This window comes from Apis mellifera, linkage group LG5, assembly GCF_003254395.2.
Source record: "Apis mellifera strain DH4 linkage group LG5, Amel_HAv3.1, whole genome shotgun sequence".
Taxonomy (NCBI): Eukaryota; Metazoa; Arthropoda; class Insecta; order Hymenoptera; family Apidae; genus Apis; species Apis mellifera.
The window spans coordinates 7,106,409-7,122,032 of NC_037642.1; the positions used below are offsets into that span (position 1 = coordinate 7,106,409).

A 15,624-nucleotide genomic window follows, 5' to 3' on the forward strand; every position below is an offset into this window, starting at 1 on the left:
GTCAAAATAAAAAATCGATTAAGCATCGTGCGACGTATGCTTTCTTTTATAGAATGCGTACGCCAAACACGTGTGATTATTTTTCTTTGCTGGAATCAAAATTTTCCTTTTCTTTTAATCAGATGAAATAGACACTGGAATGATAAAAATGATTTCTTCGAGAAACGTATGATTCGTTCTTAATTTTGGAAGTAATTCAATAATTTATCATCTTTTGTTTTTTATATACTTGTCAAATCTTACGGGATAAAATAGTTGAAAACTATTTCAAAAACTTATCGCTCTTTCAACTGTTGCTCGCAGTTTCAACTTCAAACGCTTCAAACTTAAATGTTGTAAAACTAAACTTTTAAAACCGGGCAATCTTACTTACTCTCTTAAAGATTTAACAACTATCGACCCCGTTTACTCGACACAACTTCCAAGATGTTCCACGACTATCTGTAAAAGGATCGTGTCTGTCGCGGAAGCATGTCCAACGTTTATACTCGAGTTCTCAGACGAGTTAGTAAGAAAAAGATCATGTGATCGGAGGCATGTGCTTTTAACCTATTAAGTAACCAAGCGTTAAAATACTATTTCACGACATACCATTGGAATGGATTTCAGTTCATTAAAATATATTAAATATTGCAAAAAAAAAGAAATGTATCTTTCAATGGTCTGAAATCATTTTTAAGAAATAACAACGAACAATTTACTTAAATAATTCTGAATTTATGATATTTATTTTTTAAAGTATTTAAATAAATGTAACAATCTCACTAAATACTCTAAATTATCTAAATATTGCTTCAAGTTTGATTCATCAAATACATTTGAAAAATCAATAATTTCTAATTTTCATTCTACAAACGTTTTCAATATTAAATTGCTGCAAAATTTTTTTAAAAAATTTCAAGTACTTCCAAGTATTTCAAATTGAAATTAGAATAAAAAAATCAAGCGATAATTCTTCAAAAATATTATACGTATTGAACTTACTTCGTTTAATAAGATTAATCTTTCGAAGTCTCAAGTTGCATTCAAATTTCGCGGTCATGCTATATCCTCGTTCCTTTTTACCTATCAAGTGTTCCGCCTACGGTGTGACGGGTAACGTCCCCTCGAGCGGTTGGAGAAGCAACTGGAAACGTGCTCGTAGCATGTAAGGCGAGTAAAGTGTGGCAGTAGGATGCGAGGAACCGTTACCTCGAGTCCGGCTATTTTTATTATTATTATTATTATCGTCGCGCTACACTTCGGCTCGAGAACGAAAGCGGCGCGCCGTGAGAGACCCGTACGCGAGATCGCCACCGATACTCTGACCTATAAAGTCTCGTTGGTACATAACACGGATGACGACGAATCCGCGTCGGTTGATCCGCCAAATGTTCGTTCCGTCACGCTCAAATAAATTCGTGTCAAGGTGTGCCGCTTCTTCACACTTCTTCTTTGCACCGGTTCGTAGGCATTCCGGAATATTATTTTGTTCCTTTCTTAAAAAAAACTTCCTTTCGAAAAAAAAAGGAACAATAATTGAACAATAATTTGAAAAGGAACAATAATTGATTGTTTATCTTGAAATGATTAAACCTTCGAACAGATATATCTGTCCTTGGTAATAATTTATTGGATATATCTGCTGTGGATTATCGTATATGTATTTGTGACGTAATTAAAATATGTGCTTTTTTTAAGAGGTTAATTTTTCTTTTCTTTTCATCTTTTTTGATTTTATAATCAATGAGTAAAAGGGATATGAAAATTTATTTATTTATAATAGATATATAATAAAAGAGATATTGAATAATGGAAAATAGAGATGTGAATCGATAAAACTGATATCGTTATTAATAACCGATGAACAGATCTTTCGATCCGTGTTTTATTCATTCTTCAAATATTCTTGAGAGAAGGTTTTTATAAGTAATTGGTTTAAATTGATCTCATTGGAGGATTTCCTTTTATTTGCTTTGATCTGTTGTGATTAATTAATGGAAAAGGTACATGGACAATTTTATTTATTTCCCAAATATGGTAACAGGGATATTAAATAATACTTGGAATGTAATTTTTAATTCTAGAAATATTGTATATCAATTAAACTGATATCAATAAATCAATGAATAAATCTTTCAATCTTACATTTATGTCTCCACCAAATTTATTTATTTATCTGTTCATTTTTGTATCAATATCGATACATTAATTTATAATAACATTAATTTTACATCCTATACAGACATATAAAATGCAACAAAAAAACTTTGATTTATTTTTCAAAGAATACAATATATTTTTTTTGCTACTTTATATATCAAAGCAATATACATGTATATATTTTCTATTCCTTTCATATAATCGAAAAATAACCTTTTCTATTCTTCTTGTTACAGAACCATCACTGAAGGCGGTAGGTCGATGCCCAGCTTTCGAAGAGCAAAATGTATGTCCGGCAAGGGCACCAACTTGTGAAAATGACTTCCAATGTCAGTCAGCGGGTGAACGTTGCTGCAAAACAGCTTGCGGAACAAAATGCGTCAACGGTGAGTTGACAGGATGTGAACAGCTGGCGCAGGCAGCCGTGAGAAGATCTCGTGCTCTTGGTCCACGTGGGCCCGCGCAATTTATACCAAAGTGCAACAACGAGACAGGCGAATTTGAGAGGATACAATGCGACCCACGGGAAAAGCAATGTTGGTGTGTGGATGAGATCGGGGTAGAGATCCCGGGCACCAGAGAAAACTCTATCGACGCGATCGATTGCGACAATCCTCGAGAATGTCCCGCGCATACCTGTCGAATGCTATGCGTATTGGGCTTTGAGGTTAGTTTTTAAAATAAAAGTAATTAAAATGACTTTTAACCTTTTTCATAAAAACGTGTTTTCCCTTGGTTAATTATTTTGTAAAGATCTTTTATAAATGAAAATATTCGGAATTATTGTAGAATTCTTTCTATTTGGCAGATATACGGTTTTAAAGGCAAAAGTTGATACGAAAACTCTTAGATGAAATAAGTAGAAAAAGTAACTTCATCTTTGTCATACTTATACTTTATACTTTACTCACCGTCTTAAATTGCTTATAATTTAACAAATAAATTTCAATCGATTTGCACAATTTTTGTTTTAGCCTTCAAAGGTGTACCGCGAATATATTAACACTCTGTATATGAAAAGTAAGCCTTCAATCTACAACGTGATAAATATCAATATTATCAAAATTAAGTATTTCTTCATACTATCTATTATAACCTTCTTTTAGAGCCATACTTTCTGTCTATCCATGCGTGCATAAATTTGACTCAATTCATTAATCATTCCCTTGAGTACAGATCGAACCGAAAACTGGCTGCCCTAAATGCGAGTGCCGGGATCCTTGCCGCGGGATCACCTGTCCAGGGACGAGTCAAACGTGCGTGTTGATCGATGCAACGTGTGCCCGTCCACCGTGTCCGCCAATTCCCAGCTGTCGCAAAGCAAAGTCACTGTCCACGATATGCCCGGCTGGGGAACCGTTACAGATCACAGATTCACCCAGGCCATTTCTCTGCGGCGATGAACCGGGCAAACCAAGTTGTCCGCCAATGTATAGCTGCCTGGTTGAGCCGAAGCAGGAGTACGGTGTCTGTTGTCCATCGAGCATTAATCTGAAGAGGCCTGGAACGTGCCCGTTAGAGGAGGCTGCTATATGCGGTAACACGTGTCAACACGACTTGGAGTGTCCTGGTCCTGAGAAATGTTGCAAGAGCGAGAAATGCGGCGGTAGTGTTTGCTCTGTTCCGCAAGGATTGAGTGCTTGCCACAGAGATAGAGTATTGGTGGAGATGCTAAGTATCTCTGAGAGGCAGGGACGCGGATACGTCCCTCAATGCTCTGAAGGTAAGGTATCTTGGATAAGAAGATGAATCTTTTGATCAAATTAATTGAACAATGATATTTAATGGATTATTATAATTCAAATGGCTTTTGTTGTATTGGATAATACAATTTTCTTCAATATTTTAGATGGAGGATATGAAAGCAGACAATGCTCGAGAAACGGTCTGGTTTGCTGGTGCGTGGATAACAATGGTCGAAAAATATCCGGTACCATGGGGCCGGCGGATAAAGTAGATTGTAAATCGGTAATGAAAGGGAGGTCCCTTCCGGCTTCCTGTGTTTCGCAACAGTGCGCTCAGGTGTGCCAGTATGGATTCAAAACAGATGCTTCCGGGTGTCCGACTTGCGAATGTGATAATCCTTGCGAAGGGTAGATGTATAATCATATATTTCTTTAAATATAATGTTTTAAATAGTAAAATATTCGTATAATTTCAATTCGTTATTTTTCTTTTTTTTTAGTTTCCCATGTCCAATAGGTGAACAATGCGTTTTGCATCGTGAAGACGGATGTCCGGATTTTCTCTGCCCGACCAGACCGGAGTGTAAACCGAAGAAAGCTTACCAAAGTCCTTGCGTTTATGGAACTCCTTTAATCGATGATGAACGGAACGCAGTAACTTGTTCTAAGAATGACACATGTCCCCAAGGCTACAAATGCATCGTTGTACCGGAAGCTGGGCAATCAGTATGTTGCATGACGTCAGCAAATTCAACAAAAACGCAAACTAGTAAGATGTTCTTTAAAACAAAACAAAAAAAAAAGAGTTTAATATTAGAGGGACCAGAAAAAATGATCTTCCCAACTAGATTGGAATGAAAGAAAGTAACGTTATTAAATTATTTCAGTGTGTGAATACTTGAGGGAATTCAACGAACGTATGGAAGGAACGAGAGAAGATATGTCTCTAGCAATTCCACCGCCTCAATGCGAAAAAGATGGCAGTTACAAGCCTTTGCAATGCCACAACGGTACTTGTTCCTGCGTGAATGATCGCGGCGTTGTCCTAAAAAGCAGCGTGAACCGTAGCAGCGATTGCAAAGAGATAAAAGATCTTCTCAAGTTGTGCGGATCTCTGTCCTGTGACTTGGCATGTCCTTACGGTTTCGAGGTGGATGCGACAGGTTGCGAACAATGTCGTTGTCACGATCCATGCAAAGACGTCTCGTGCAGTCCACACGAAACTTGCACGATAGTCGATGTTAATTGCGGATTAGGACAACACTGTCCAGCTGTTCCAGCCTGTCTGGCTACCAAACCGGGCCAATGTCCGTATCTAGTACCAAGTTCGTCAAGCTGCGAGCTACAATGTAGCAATGATCAAGAATGTTCAGCCACGGAAAAGTGTTGTTCTACGGGTTGTGGAACACAATGCGTAGCTCCTGTGATGGCCACCGCTTGTCAACATGCACGTGCAGTGGCGGAACACGCGGCCAGAGAATCCGGGGAGCCGGCCAGAAGAATTTACATTCCCAGATGTGACACGAACGGAGCATTTGAACCAGTTCAATGCCATAATGGGATGTGCTGGTGCGTCGACAAGAAGGGTAGAGAGGCGGCAGGTACTCGTGTTCTCGAGGGAATAGTACCCAAGTGTAACACGCCGCTCAGATGTCCGGAGATTGATTGCAAATTGGATTGTTCAGATGGATACGAATTGGATCCCGACAGCGGTTGTCCAACGTGTTCTTGTCGAGACCCCTGCAAAAGTGTGACTTGTCGGGGTGAAAATGAAGCTTGTAGGATGGTTGAAGTAGCTTGTAGCGTACCGCCATGTCCCCCTGTACCAGTCTGTTTACCGAAAAAGGATAATCCATGTCCCAATGGATCTCCTCTGTTAGATCAAAATGGTTCCCCGGCAATTTGTGGGCCACACGGTCAACACTGCCCATCCACGCACAAGTGTGAACTGTCTCCTTTGGACGAATACGCTGTATGCTGTCCAAAACCTCGCGAGGTTTGTTTCGAACCACCGCGAAAAGTATCGTGTAATCTAGGAATGGGTCTGAATGAGACCGAAAGATGGTATTTTGATCCTGAACGTAACGAATGCAGGATAAAAACTGAATGCACTCTTGGTCATAATGATTTCTCCAGCCGTTTGGTATGTGACACTGTATGCCCTGTGTTGTCACAATGCGAACGACTTAGAGAGAAGAATTTGAAAACATCTCAAAGATTAAAGCAACCGACATTTTTACCCAGATGTGATTCGGAGAACGGTATGTGGGAGCCTGTACAATGTTTAGAACATGTCGGTGTTTGCTGGTGTGTCAACGGAAAGGGTCAGCCAATGAAAGGTTCGCTTACTAGAGCACCTGAACCGAAGTGTAACTTTAGGCAAGCGAGACGAGGAGGTAGGGGGCCGATAATTCAAGAAATCGACCGTGAAATTCAGGCGTTCATGGAGAATGCTCTAATTAACTTGGAAACCGACGAGAAGCAAATTGGGAAAGTATTGGGTACGAGATGTCAGGCGATGAAGGATAAAGGTCACGTCCCTGCAATTTGCGATCGTCAGGGTAGGTTTGAGCCAATGCAATGTGCTGGCGATACATGTTGGTGTGTTGACGAAGCGGGTAATCAACTCATAGGATCGGAGCCTTTCCTGAAAGGAACGAATATTTGCTGTAAGATATGATATCTTTTTTATCTTTTGTATTGATTTATTATTTTTTTAATCTAAACAATTCAATATAAAATAATATGTGGTAATTCTAGTAATAATAATTCAATAAAAATATATATTTTATATATATATATATATTTTTCTAAACATAGTGCCAACTCCAGTAGAAGCTGTCGAAATTACTTTACGTTTCCCTGGTCGATTTCTTGCCGATGATGAAACAACACTTATCAGACAAACGGAGGATCTTCTTCGTGATCTAGGCGCCAGAATAAAAAACGATGTACGGGTGGAAATCAATCAAGACTCAGCTATACTAAGTTTCGAAGTAATAGGTCCAAATAAAGTAGATGTGGCATTTCATTTGGAAGAATTAACCAGAATACAGAAGCTCTCTATGTTGGGATCATATGCGGATGCGACTACTTCTCGTTTTACACATAGATCACCCCCAATGGCCATGCAAAGTAGAATTGTAGCATTGGAACAACGAGAAATTCTCACGGAAGTAGAAACACCTGTTTATCAAACAGCCACTCTTGTCTTAGCAGCAGGAAGTGCTTTTATAATTAGCAGTTTGCTCATTTTATTAATGTTATACCGTAAAAAGGTATATTCTAAAGTTTAATTAAATATAAACTTATTATTTTATTTTTTATTTTTTTACTATTTCTAAAATAAATAAAATTTTATATTAAATTAATAAAAAATTAATAAAACTAATGAGAAATAATTGTTTATTTCAGATAAAAATGAAAGATCCATCTAAAACATTAGCCGCAGATCAACATTTTCTTGCATACCAGCAACCTGTATATGTAATATCGAGTATAGAACAGGAAGAGAAGAAGAAGGATATTACCGAAGTGCAAGAGAGTACATCGGATGTGGTCGTCGGCACATAGAACAGATTAAGAATTAAATGCGTAGGTCATTGTTATCCGCGAATATAGTCATAATCGAAGTTACATCTACGTAATTCTTTTCATATTTCGATGAAATATTTATTCTTTAAATACAAGATGCACAATTGTTAGAATCGATGGTCGACCGAATAGATTGATACTTCCTTCATTGTGGATATTACATAATTGATCCACGATATAGGATATAACATGTAACTGCGATTTTTATAAAGGAACTAAAAAAGAAAGAGATTCGGTCTGCTGTCGAGGAACAATAGTTCTTATTTAGAACAATTTAATTTTCTCGCGGATCTCTGTTTCGTCTCGAACGTATCAGAGTTACTAACGCAAAAATGTCCTAGCCTGAAGAAGAAACGCAGGGATATCGTTGCGTTAAATGTATATCATGGGTGTAAATATTAGACTCATATTGTGTGTTCGTTTATTTATATAGCTCAATAAAGATCGGAAATTCCTTTATTCATCAGTGTTATTAATATATTTAAATCGTTACAACATATAGCCAGCCCAATCAAAAATTTATATTCCTAAATCTCCACTTTCTAACTTAATATATAAATATATGAAATGATTCTTTAATTTTATTTTGATAATATTCTATGATAATAAAAAGTAAGCGACTTTTTTTTTGATCGATAAATTTTGATTAAAAGAATATGATTTTTAAATAGTTTTGAATCTTTCGATAAACACTGGAGTCTGTAAGTAGAAGCGCGCTTTTCTTAGCCAGACATCCGCCAATCAGATGGCTACGCATCATTCTGATATTTCTACTTGTTCCACAAACTCGTGCAATTTAATCTTAGAATATTAGTAAATAATGTAATTTATAAACAAAAAATATATTCATCTATTTTCATTTACGCAACACATACAATATTTATATAAAAAAATACCAAAGAATCTATAATGAATCGAATGTAGTTCATAAACGGTTCAGACTGTGCGGGTGAAAACGCAGCCTGAGCTTTCGACGGAAACGCACGAAATATTCCGAAAGGTATTCGAGGCCGAGATCGAGTCTCCCTTTAGACGAAGCGCGGAGTGACCAATCGAGCGGTTCGGGTCGGTGGGGCTGTCCAGGGACGGTAAATGATTGCTTATCCGTGATAAATCATTTTTTTCATAAATTGTGATACAAAATTTTATGGTGCAAATTGTGTTCAGAACCGTTCAGTGTACGAAAAGGAAAAATACGAAGAATAAGATTCAAGAAAAGAAGAGGAGCTTAATGGCTCTCAAGAGATCGGAAATACAAGGACAGACTTTGCACTCGCGAACGGGGCGTCTTGCAATAAACAGCATTGTCTGTCGTTTGCTAATCCTGCATCTACCTCCTTTATGTCTCGGTTTTGACAAACTCCTGTTGCTGCCATCGCCAATTCTGCATCTGTTTCTGTGGCTGTTATGTGTGAACGTGAAGAGATCCGAGTGTTTATAACTGTACGGTGCTGGTGGCGGTGACGAAGGGAAAGGGAAAGGGAAAGGGAGGAGGAGAAAGAGAAGGGGAAGAAATTTGGAAGCAAGATAAAGAAAGAAAGAAAGAAGGAGAAAGAGAAATAGTGAAGAGAGTGTGCGTGCGAGTGAGAGGGAAAGGAAAGATAGTCAAAGGCTCGTTGGACGGAATATTTGAAGCGGTGCGCCACACATATCTACGGAAGACCGTATTTATCGCGGGAATATATTTGTGAAATTATTTCAGAGATTTTGATACAGTACATATATCGAATCTTTCTGCGATCTTTTCTTACCGTTAACTCATCGTTAATCACAACAGTGGTTCGGTGATCTACTTAACTCGGGTAATTGACTCGATTTTGGATAACCTGATCGCACAATTCGAAGTGTCAGTTTGTCGACAGGCGTGACAGCCCGTCGACTGTCTCGTCCGTCCACTGTCCTCTTTTTCTTAATAATATTGTGTGGTGTATTTAATTCGCGATGTTCACGGGGACAGTGAAAATTGAAATATGCGAGGCAGTTGGACTAAGGGCGACGGACAAGCAACGCAAGTTTTGGCAAGATGAACCTATACTTGATCCTTACGTTCAATTGGATGTCGATGAAAATCATCTTGATCGTTCATCCACTAAACCAAAAACCTTCGATCCAGTATGGAACGAGTGTTTCACCCATGAAGTTCAGGATGCGGTGAACCTCGGACTCACTGTCTTCCACGATGCGGCATTACCGCCAGATTATTTCGTCGCAAATTGTAGTATTCCTTTCGAGGAACTTGTCAGCAGGAATGACAAGACTGCAGATCTTTGGGTTGGTTTTGAACGCAATTATTCTAGTTTTTATATATATTAATACATTATGTTTATTAAATTCCTCACTAGAGTTACAAAATATTATAAATTATTTCTTATTTTAATTTTTATATTTATACATGTATATTTCTATATTTCAATTCCTAATTTCTGTTTATTTATAATTAATCAGTTCATATTAATTATATTGATATTATAATGTTTATTATTGATATATATATAGTAGATATATATGTAGAAAAGCAACATGTAATCTATATATATATATAATTTTTTATGACATTATAGAACAATTCAAAGTAGTCTGATAAGATTATGTCAACAGAAACCAAGGCAAAGAAAGATAGATGATAAATATTTCTTAGATCTAAAATACGTGATAACTAATATTCAATATTTAGTGTCTTCAAAATGTTGCAAATGAGTACAGAATATAAAAATGTAATATATTTAACTGATTTTAACTTTACTATTATTGAAAAAATATAATTTATTAGAGTTTAATTAAAAACATATTTTATTTATAATATATATTTGTATAATATATATATTTATATAATAATATTATATAAAATCAGATTTGAATTAATGTGATATGAACAGCATAATATTAATATGAACATTTTTTTATTACTCAATGTTTCCAAATAATAAACTTAATTATCATAAATTATCATATAAAATTTATTTTAGGTTGACCTTGAACCTCAAGGAAAATTAAGAGTCAAGATTGATTTAATATGGAATGATCAAGGTAAGGCATGGGTAATACTTAAAAATATTATATGTAGGATATATTTTCATAATAAAATTTTAGATCAACAAACAGGCTGTGGTACAGGTGATGGAGAAGGAATCGGAGGCAGAGATGGTGGCAGCATCACATCTAGGAAAGAACTAATTCCTAGAAGGGAATTCAAAGAAAGGCAGGGTTTCATTCGGCATCGAAGAGGTGCCATGCGACGTAAGGTTCATCAAGCAAATGGTCACAAATTTATGGCTACATTCCTGAGGCAACCAACTTTCTGTTCTCACTGCCGTGAATTCATATGGTATGTATTTTAACAAAAATATATTGATAATATTGCTTCTAGAATTTAATTCACAAGCATACTCTAACACTAATTCAGAACATTTACTAATAATCATTTCATAATATGAAGTATTATATATTTAATTTGGTGTGTATATTTTATATATTTCATTTATATTAATTTCAGGTAATTTACGTTAAAGCCTAATAAATTTATGCACACCAGATTAATATGGGATTTTAGTATTTTGGATAATTTTAAAAGTGTTAAAATTTGCATGTCTGGGTTTTTGATTTTATAGAATATACTATAGCACTATATAACATTTAAAAATACTTCTTAAAATATTATCTAAAATATTCTTTTTTTTTTATAATTTGAATTTAGTTTAAAAAATAATATCAATATATAATATTTGGAATAAGGAAATGGAAATTTAACAAATATTCTAAATATTTTAACTTTCAAGCTTTAAAACATTCCATTCTTTTTCTTTTTATAATAACAATCATTTAATATCTTATATATTTTATTGAAATAAATCATTCAATTAAATAATAAGTTGCATGCATTGGTTTTGCAAGCATATACTATAACTACTGTTTGGTAAAATTTCTTATGAATTGATATTTTTATGTTTATGAATAGAAATTTTATAATATAATATTAAATTATTTTTAAGAAACTAAAAACATCTAAGACAGAAATACAAATTTAATGTTCTTTCTAATTAATTTTAAAAAATTAGTATAAATGTTTAATTATGGTTTAAGGCCCAAGAAAGCATACGTATGTGTTTTATGAGGGTATATAAGGAGATGATGTGATGTGTTTTGTCTGTTGTATTTCAGGGGCTTGGGCAAGCAGGGCTATCAGTGTCAAGGTGAGAAGACACATACACGTTATTAACAAATATTATAATTATATATTTGCTTGCTCTACCTTTGTGTGAACATATGTTTATCTAGGTGTGTGTATGTGTACTTAGTTCTTTATAAAAAATCAAATCATTTAGAATAATTAAAAATTCATAATTCAGTTTAAAAATTTTCAAATTTTCAATGTTTAATTTGGCCCATGGCTCAATATCTGATGCTATGCTTTCTTTAATGAAATTTGGAAAATAAAATAGTGTTCATAACACATCAATCAAGTTCTTGCAAATTATATTAGCTCTGATTTAACATAGTTATAAGTGGGGAAATATTTCATTGCATGTTTTTAAATAAAATGTAACAAATCATCAGGAGGTTCTAATGGTTTCATTTTATCGCATCCTTAGAATTTATATTCTGTCTTCAATGTTCAAGCTTATACTGTTCCTATGGCAAGACTATCACAACATCCATCAAATTTTATTTATGCTTGTCATTTCAAATCAGTGCGTCTAATCACGCATGCAGCTTACAGATGACAGCTTACAGATGACCCCAGCTTGGATCATGCTATGCTGAAAGTCATCTGTACTAAAAAATATAAACATTCAATTAGATTTTATTATGTTTCAGTCTGCACATGTGTAGTTCACAAAAGATGTCACAAGTTGGTTATTACAAAATGCCCAGGCATGAGAGATGAGGTAAATATAATTTATTATATATTTTTGTAATTGAACTTATTTATCATTAAAAAATTAAATTGATTGATTCAATAATATTGAATTTCAGTCAAGTCAAGATACAGAAAGTCCACGTTTCAGTATAGATATGCCACACCGTTTTGTTGTTCACAATTACAAGAGATTTACGTTTTGTGACCATTGTGGCTCACTCTTGTATGGTTTATTTAGACAAGGTTTACAATGCGAAGGTAAATATCTGATAAATCAAATTTATTATATATATATATATATATATATATATATATATATATATATATATATAGATATACTACTAATATTTGAATCTGATATTTGCTTATATAGCTTGTAATATGAATGTTCACAAGAGATGTCAGAAAAACGTAGCAAATAACTGTGGTATTAATACTAAAGCTATGGCTGAAATTTTGAGTACAATGAATATATCACCAGATAAACAAATAAAAACTCCAAAGATTAATTATAGAATAACAACTTGTCAGTCTGGTCAAACACCTACCGCAGTAACAGTTACAGACACATTACCAACAGATAATTCACAATCAATTCAAAAAACTGAAGAAACACCTGTTGCTACTGAAAATGCTGTACCTGCTAGTGAGAATGAAGTTAGAAAATTTGGTATAGAAGATTTTAATTTCATCAAGGTTCTTGGTAAAGGTAGTTTCGGAAAAGTGATGTTAGTGGAACGAAAAACTAATCCTGATGAAGTTTATGCTGTAAAAATTTTAAGAAAAGATGTAATTATACAAGACGACGATGTAGATTGTACAATGACAGAAAAAAGGATTTTAACATTGGCAGCAAAACATCCTTTCCTTACAGCTATTCATAGTTGTTTCCAAACAAATGATCGATTATTTTTTGTTATGGAATATGTAAATGGAGGTAAGAATTCAAAATTGAAATAATAAAAAAATTTTAAATATCAATCATTGTTTAATTAATAACAATATCAATTATTGTTTAATTAAAAAATTTTTTTTTTAGGCGATTTGATGTTTCATATTCAGAGAGCACGGAAATTTGATGAAGCAAGAGCACGTTTCTATGCAGCAGAAGTTACACTTGCATTGCAATTCCTTCACAAGCATTATATTATTTATCGAGATCTTAAATTAGATAATATAATACTCGACCAAGATGGTCATTGTAAATTAGCAGATTTTGGAATGTGCAAAGAGGGTATTATTGAAGGAAAAACAACCACAACAACATTTTGTGGTACTCCTGATTATATTGCACCTGAAATTCTCCAAGAATTGCAATATGGTGCAAGTGTTGATTGGTGGGCACTTGGTGTTTTAATGTACGAAATGATGGCTGGTCAACCACCTTTCGAAGCTGATAATGAAGATGATTTATTTGAATCCATTTTACGAGATGATGTGCTCTATCCTATTTGGATTTCAAAAGAAGCTGTTTCTATCTTAAAAGGATTTATGACGAAAAATCCAGCTAAAAGATTAGGTTGTGTTGCAGCTAATGGTGGTGAGAATGCTATAAAAATTCATCCATTTTTTCAAGAAATAGATTGGGAAGCACTTGAAGCGCGTAAAGTGAAACCGCCAATTAGACCAAAAACTGTAAGTTTGTATTATATTATTATATTATATTATATTTTTGTATTATATTTTACATATATATATATATATATATATATATATATATATATTCCATTCATTTATTTTTTAATTAGAAACCACTTATCATTATGTAACTTTTCAGAAAAGCAAAAAAGATGTTATGAATTTCGATACAGAATTTACAAAAGAAGATCCAGTGTTGACACCAGAAGATCCGGACGAATTAAGTTATATAAATCAAGAAGAATTCCAAGGCTTCTCTTTCGTCAATAAAGACTTCAATCCGGCTAGGTTTGGAACACAATAAGAAGTAAGAATAAGTGAATGAAATGGATTCAATGTTAATATTATCTTAAACGCTTTTTGCTTGAAAAATTGACGAGCAATAAAGCAAAGCTGAACATCGGCAATTCGAAGCTGCTCGAGGTCTCCTTTGTATTTTATTCTTATGAGAGATGATTTTACGAGTTATTGAAAGCAACATTCAAGCTATAAAAATAATGGTGGAGATTGACAAGAAATTGAAATCAACTAGAAACTTTAAAGTCCATTTTATGTCCAAAAAATAACAGTTTTTGCAAAGAAATTGATCAGAACAAAAAAATATAGCCTCAATTTGGCAAAAAAAAAAAAAAAAAAAAAAAGTACATTTGGATTCAAATGTCTTGGCAAAATTGATATCCTTTGTTTATTTAAAACAAGGACGAATGTGATCGAGAGGAAACGTAAATGAAAAATTTAATTTACAATAATAAAAAGAAAAATAAATTATCGGTTAAGAAAATTAGTACAAAAATGAGCAAAGAAAGTCATTTTCAATGATATGATAATAAAGATTGCTGGGCAATCTATCATTTTTTCTATTAATAATATTCTTGATGAAAAATTTGATTCAATGAAAATTTTTTAATAACTTAACCGTATATTTCGTTTCCTCTCAAAGTATTAAGTTTAAAGAATATGTTTTAATGCAATATTTTATATCATTAAAGAAAAAATATTTGCACAGAAAACAAGTCTACAAGATAAGAAAAATATAATAGTATATTAATCTTTTATTTAAATTTTCATCAAGATATAGAATTTTTTCTTTTATTTAGAAATTGCTTAATTATATTATAAAGATTTGGCACTTATTACGCATTTTTTAGCGCTTTTGTACTTACAGATTTAATTTTTATTATAATTTACGAAAATCATTTTTTATTTACTACAAAAAAATACAAAAAATAATACGATAATCGAATTATTCTGATTATTGCTTAAAAAATAAGTCGAGTTTTAGGTCTTAGCGTAGTGTATCAAATCACTAGTGATCAAGACTGAAACATAAGCTGGGCTTAAATTTTAAGTAACACCAGCAGCAGGTGTAATTATAAATGTCGAGTCTGTGTAAAACCTATGCATATGTAGTATCATATAGAATAACTATAGAAAATCGAGAAGTTATGTTCGAATGAGATTTTGCATCTTCGAACAATCTAAACTTTTCGTCGAGCTTTACTCAGAGGAGCATCTCGCAGCGCTTCTTCGATAGAAGGATTTAAATATAACAAAATAATAATAATAATAATAATAACAACAACAATAATCATGCTCACGTGGTGAAGATCGAGCAGGATACGATCTGACCAGGTGGTCATGAAGTTTCATACTTAATATAGAATTTTAAACTATCACAGACGCGACAGATTCCACAGGTGGTTTCTG

The 15,624-nt window shown here is 33.8% G+C and overlaps 2 protein-coding genes across 7 annotated transcripts in view; both read left to right on the plus strand.

The window, feature by feature from the left end:
- The window catches only part of LOC724563, a 28,342-nt gene extending 20,458 nt beyond the window's left edge, over positions 1-7,884 (plus strand). The window contains exons 3-9 of the mRNA XM_001120452.5: positions 2,379-2,809; positions 3,319-3,865; positions 3,992-4,235; positions 4,328-4,596; positions 4,715-6,496; positions 6,648-7,105; positions 7,242-7,884. Coding sequence (XP_001120452.2) covers positions 2,379-2,809; positions 3,319-3,865; positions 3,992-4,235; positions 4,328-4,596; positions 4,715-6,496; positions 6,648-7,105; positions 7,242-7,400 — 3,890 coding nt within the window. The 3' untranslated portion in view covers positions 7,401-7,884. The remainder of the gene's footprint in view (positions 1-2,378; positions 2,810-3,318; positions 3,866-3,991; positions 4,236-4,327; positions 4,597-4,714; positions 6,497-6,647; positions 7,106-7,241) is intronic.
- Positions 7,885-8,438: 554 nt separating this feature from the next.
- Positions 8,439-14,558, plus strand: LOC724607 (calcium-independent protein kinase C). 6 transcript variants are annotated; one of them, XM_026441024.1, is made up of 9 exons: positions 8,439-9,692; positions 10,388-10,448; positions 10,524-10,746; positions 11,580-11,611; positions 12,237-12,307; positions 12,396-12,537; positions 12,653-13,216; positions 13,319-13,914; positions 14,057-14,558. In XM_026441024.1, exons 1-9 carry the CDS (start codon positions 9,363-9,365, stop codon positions 14,219-14,221), a joined length of 2,184 nt encoding a protein of 727 aa, XP_026296809.1. In that variant the 5' UTR covers positions 8,439-9,362; the 3' UTR covers positions 14,222-14,558. The 6 variants fall into 6 exon arrangements, with proteins under 6 accessions (XP_026296809.1, XP_026296810.1, XP_026296808.1 ...); XM_026441025.1 differs by having other exon boundaries at positions 10,536-10,746; XM_026441023.1 differs by having other exon boundaries at positions 8,440-9,692; positions 10,512-10,746.
- Positions 14,559-15,624: the final 1,066 nt, after the last annotated feature.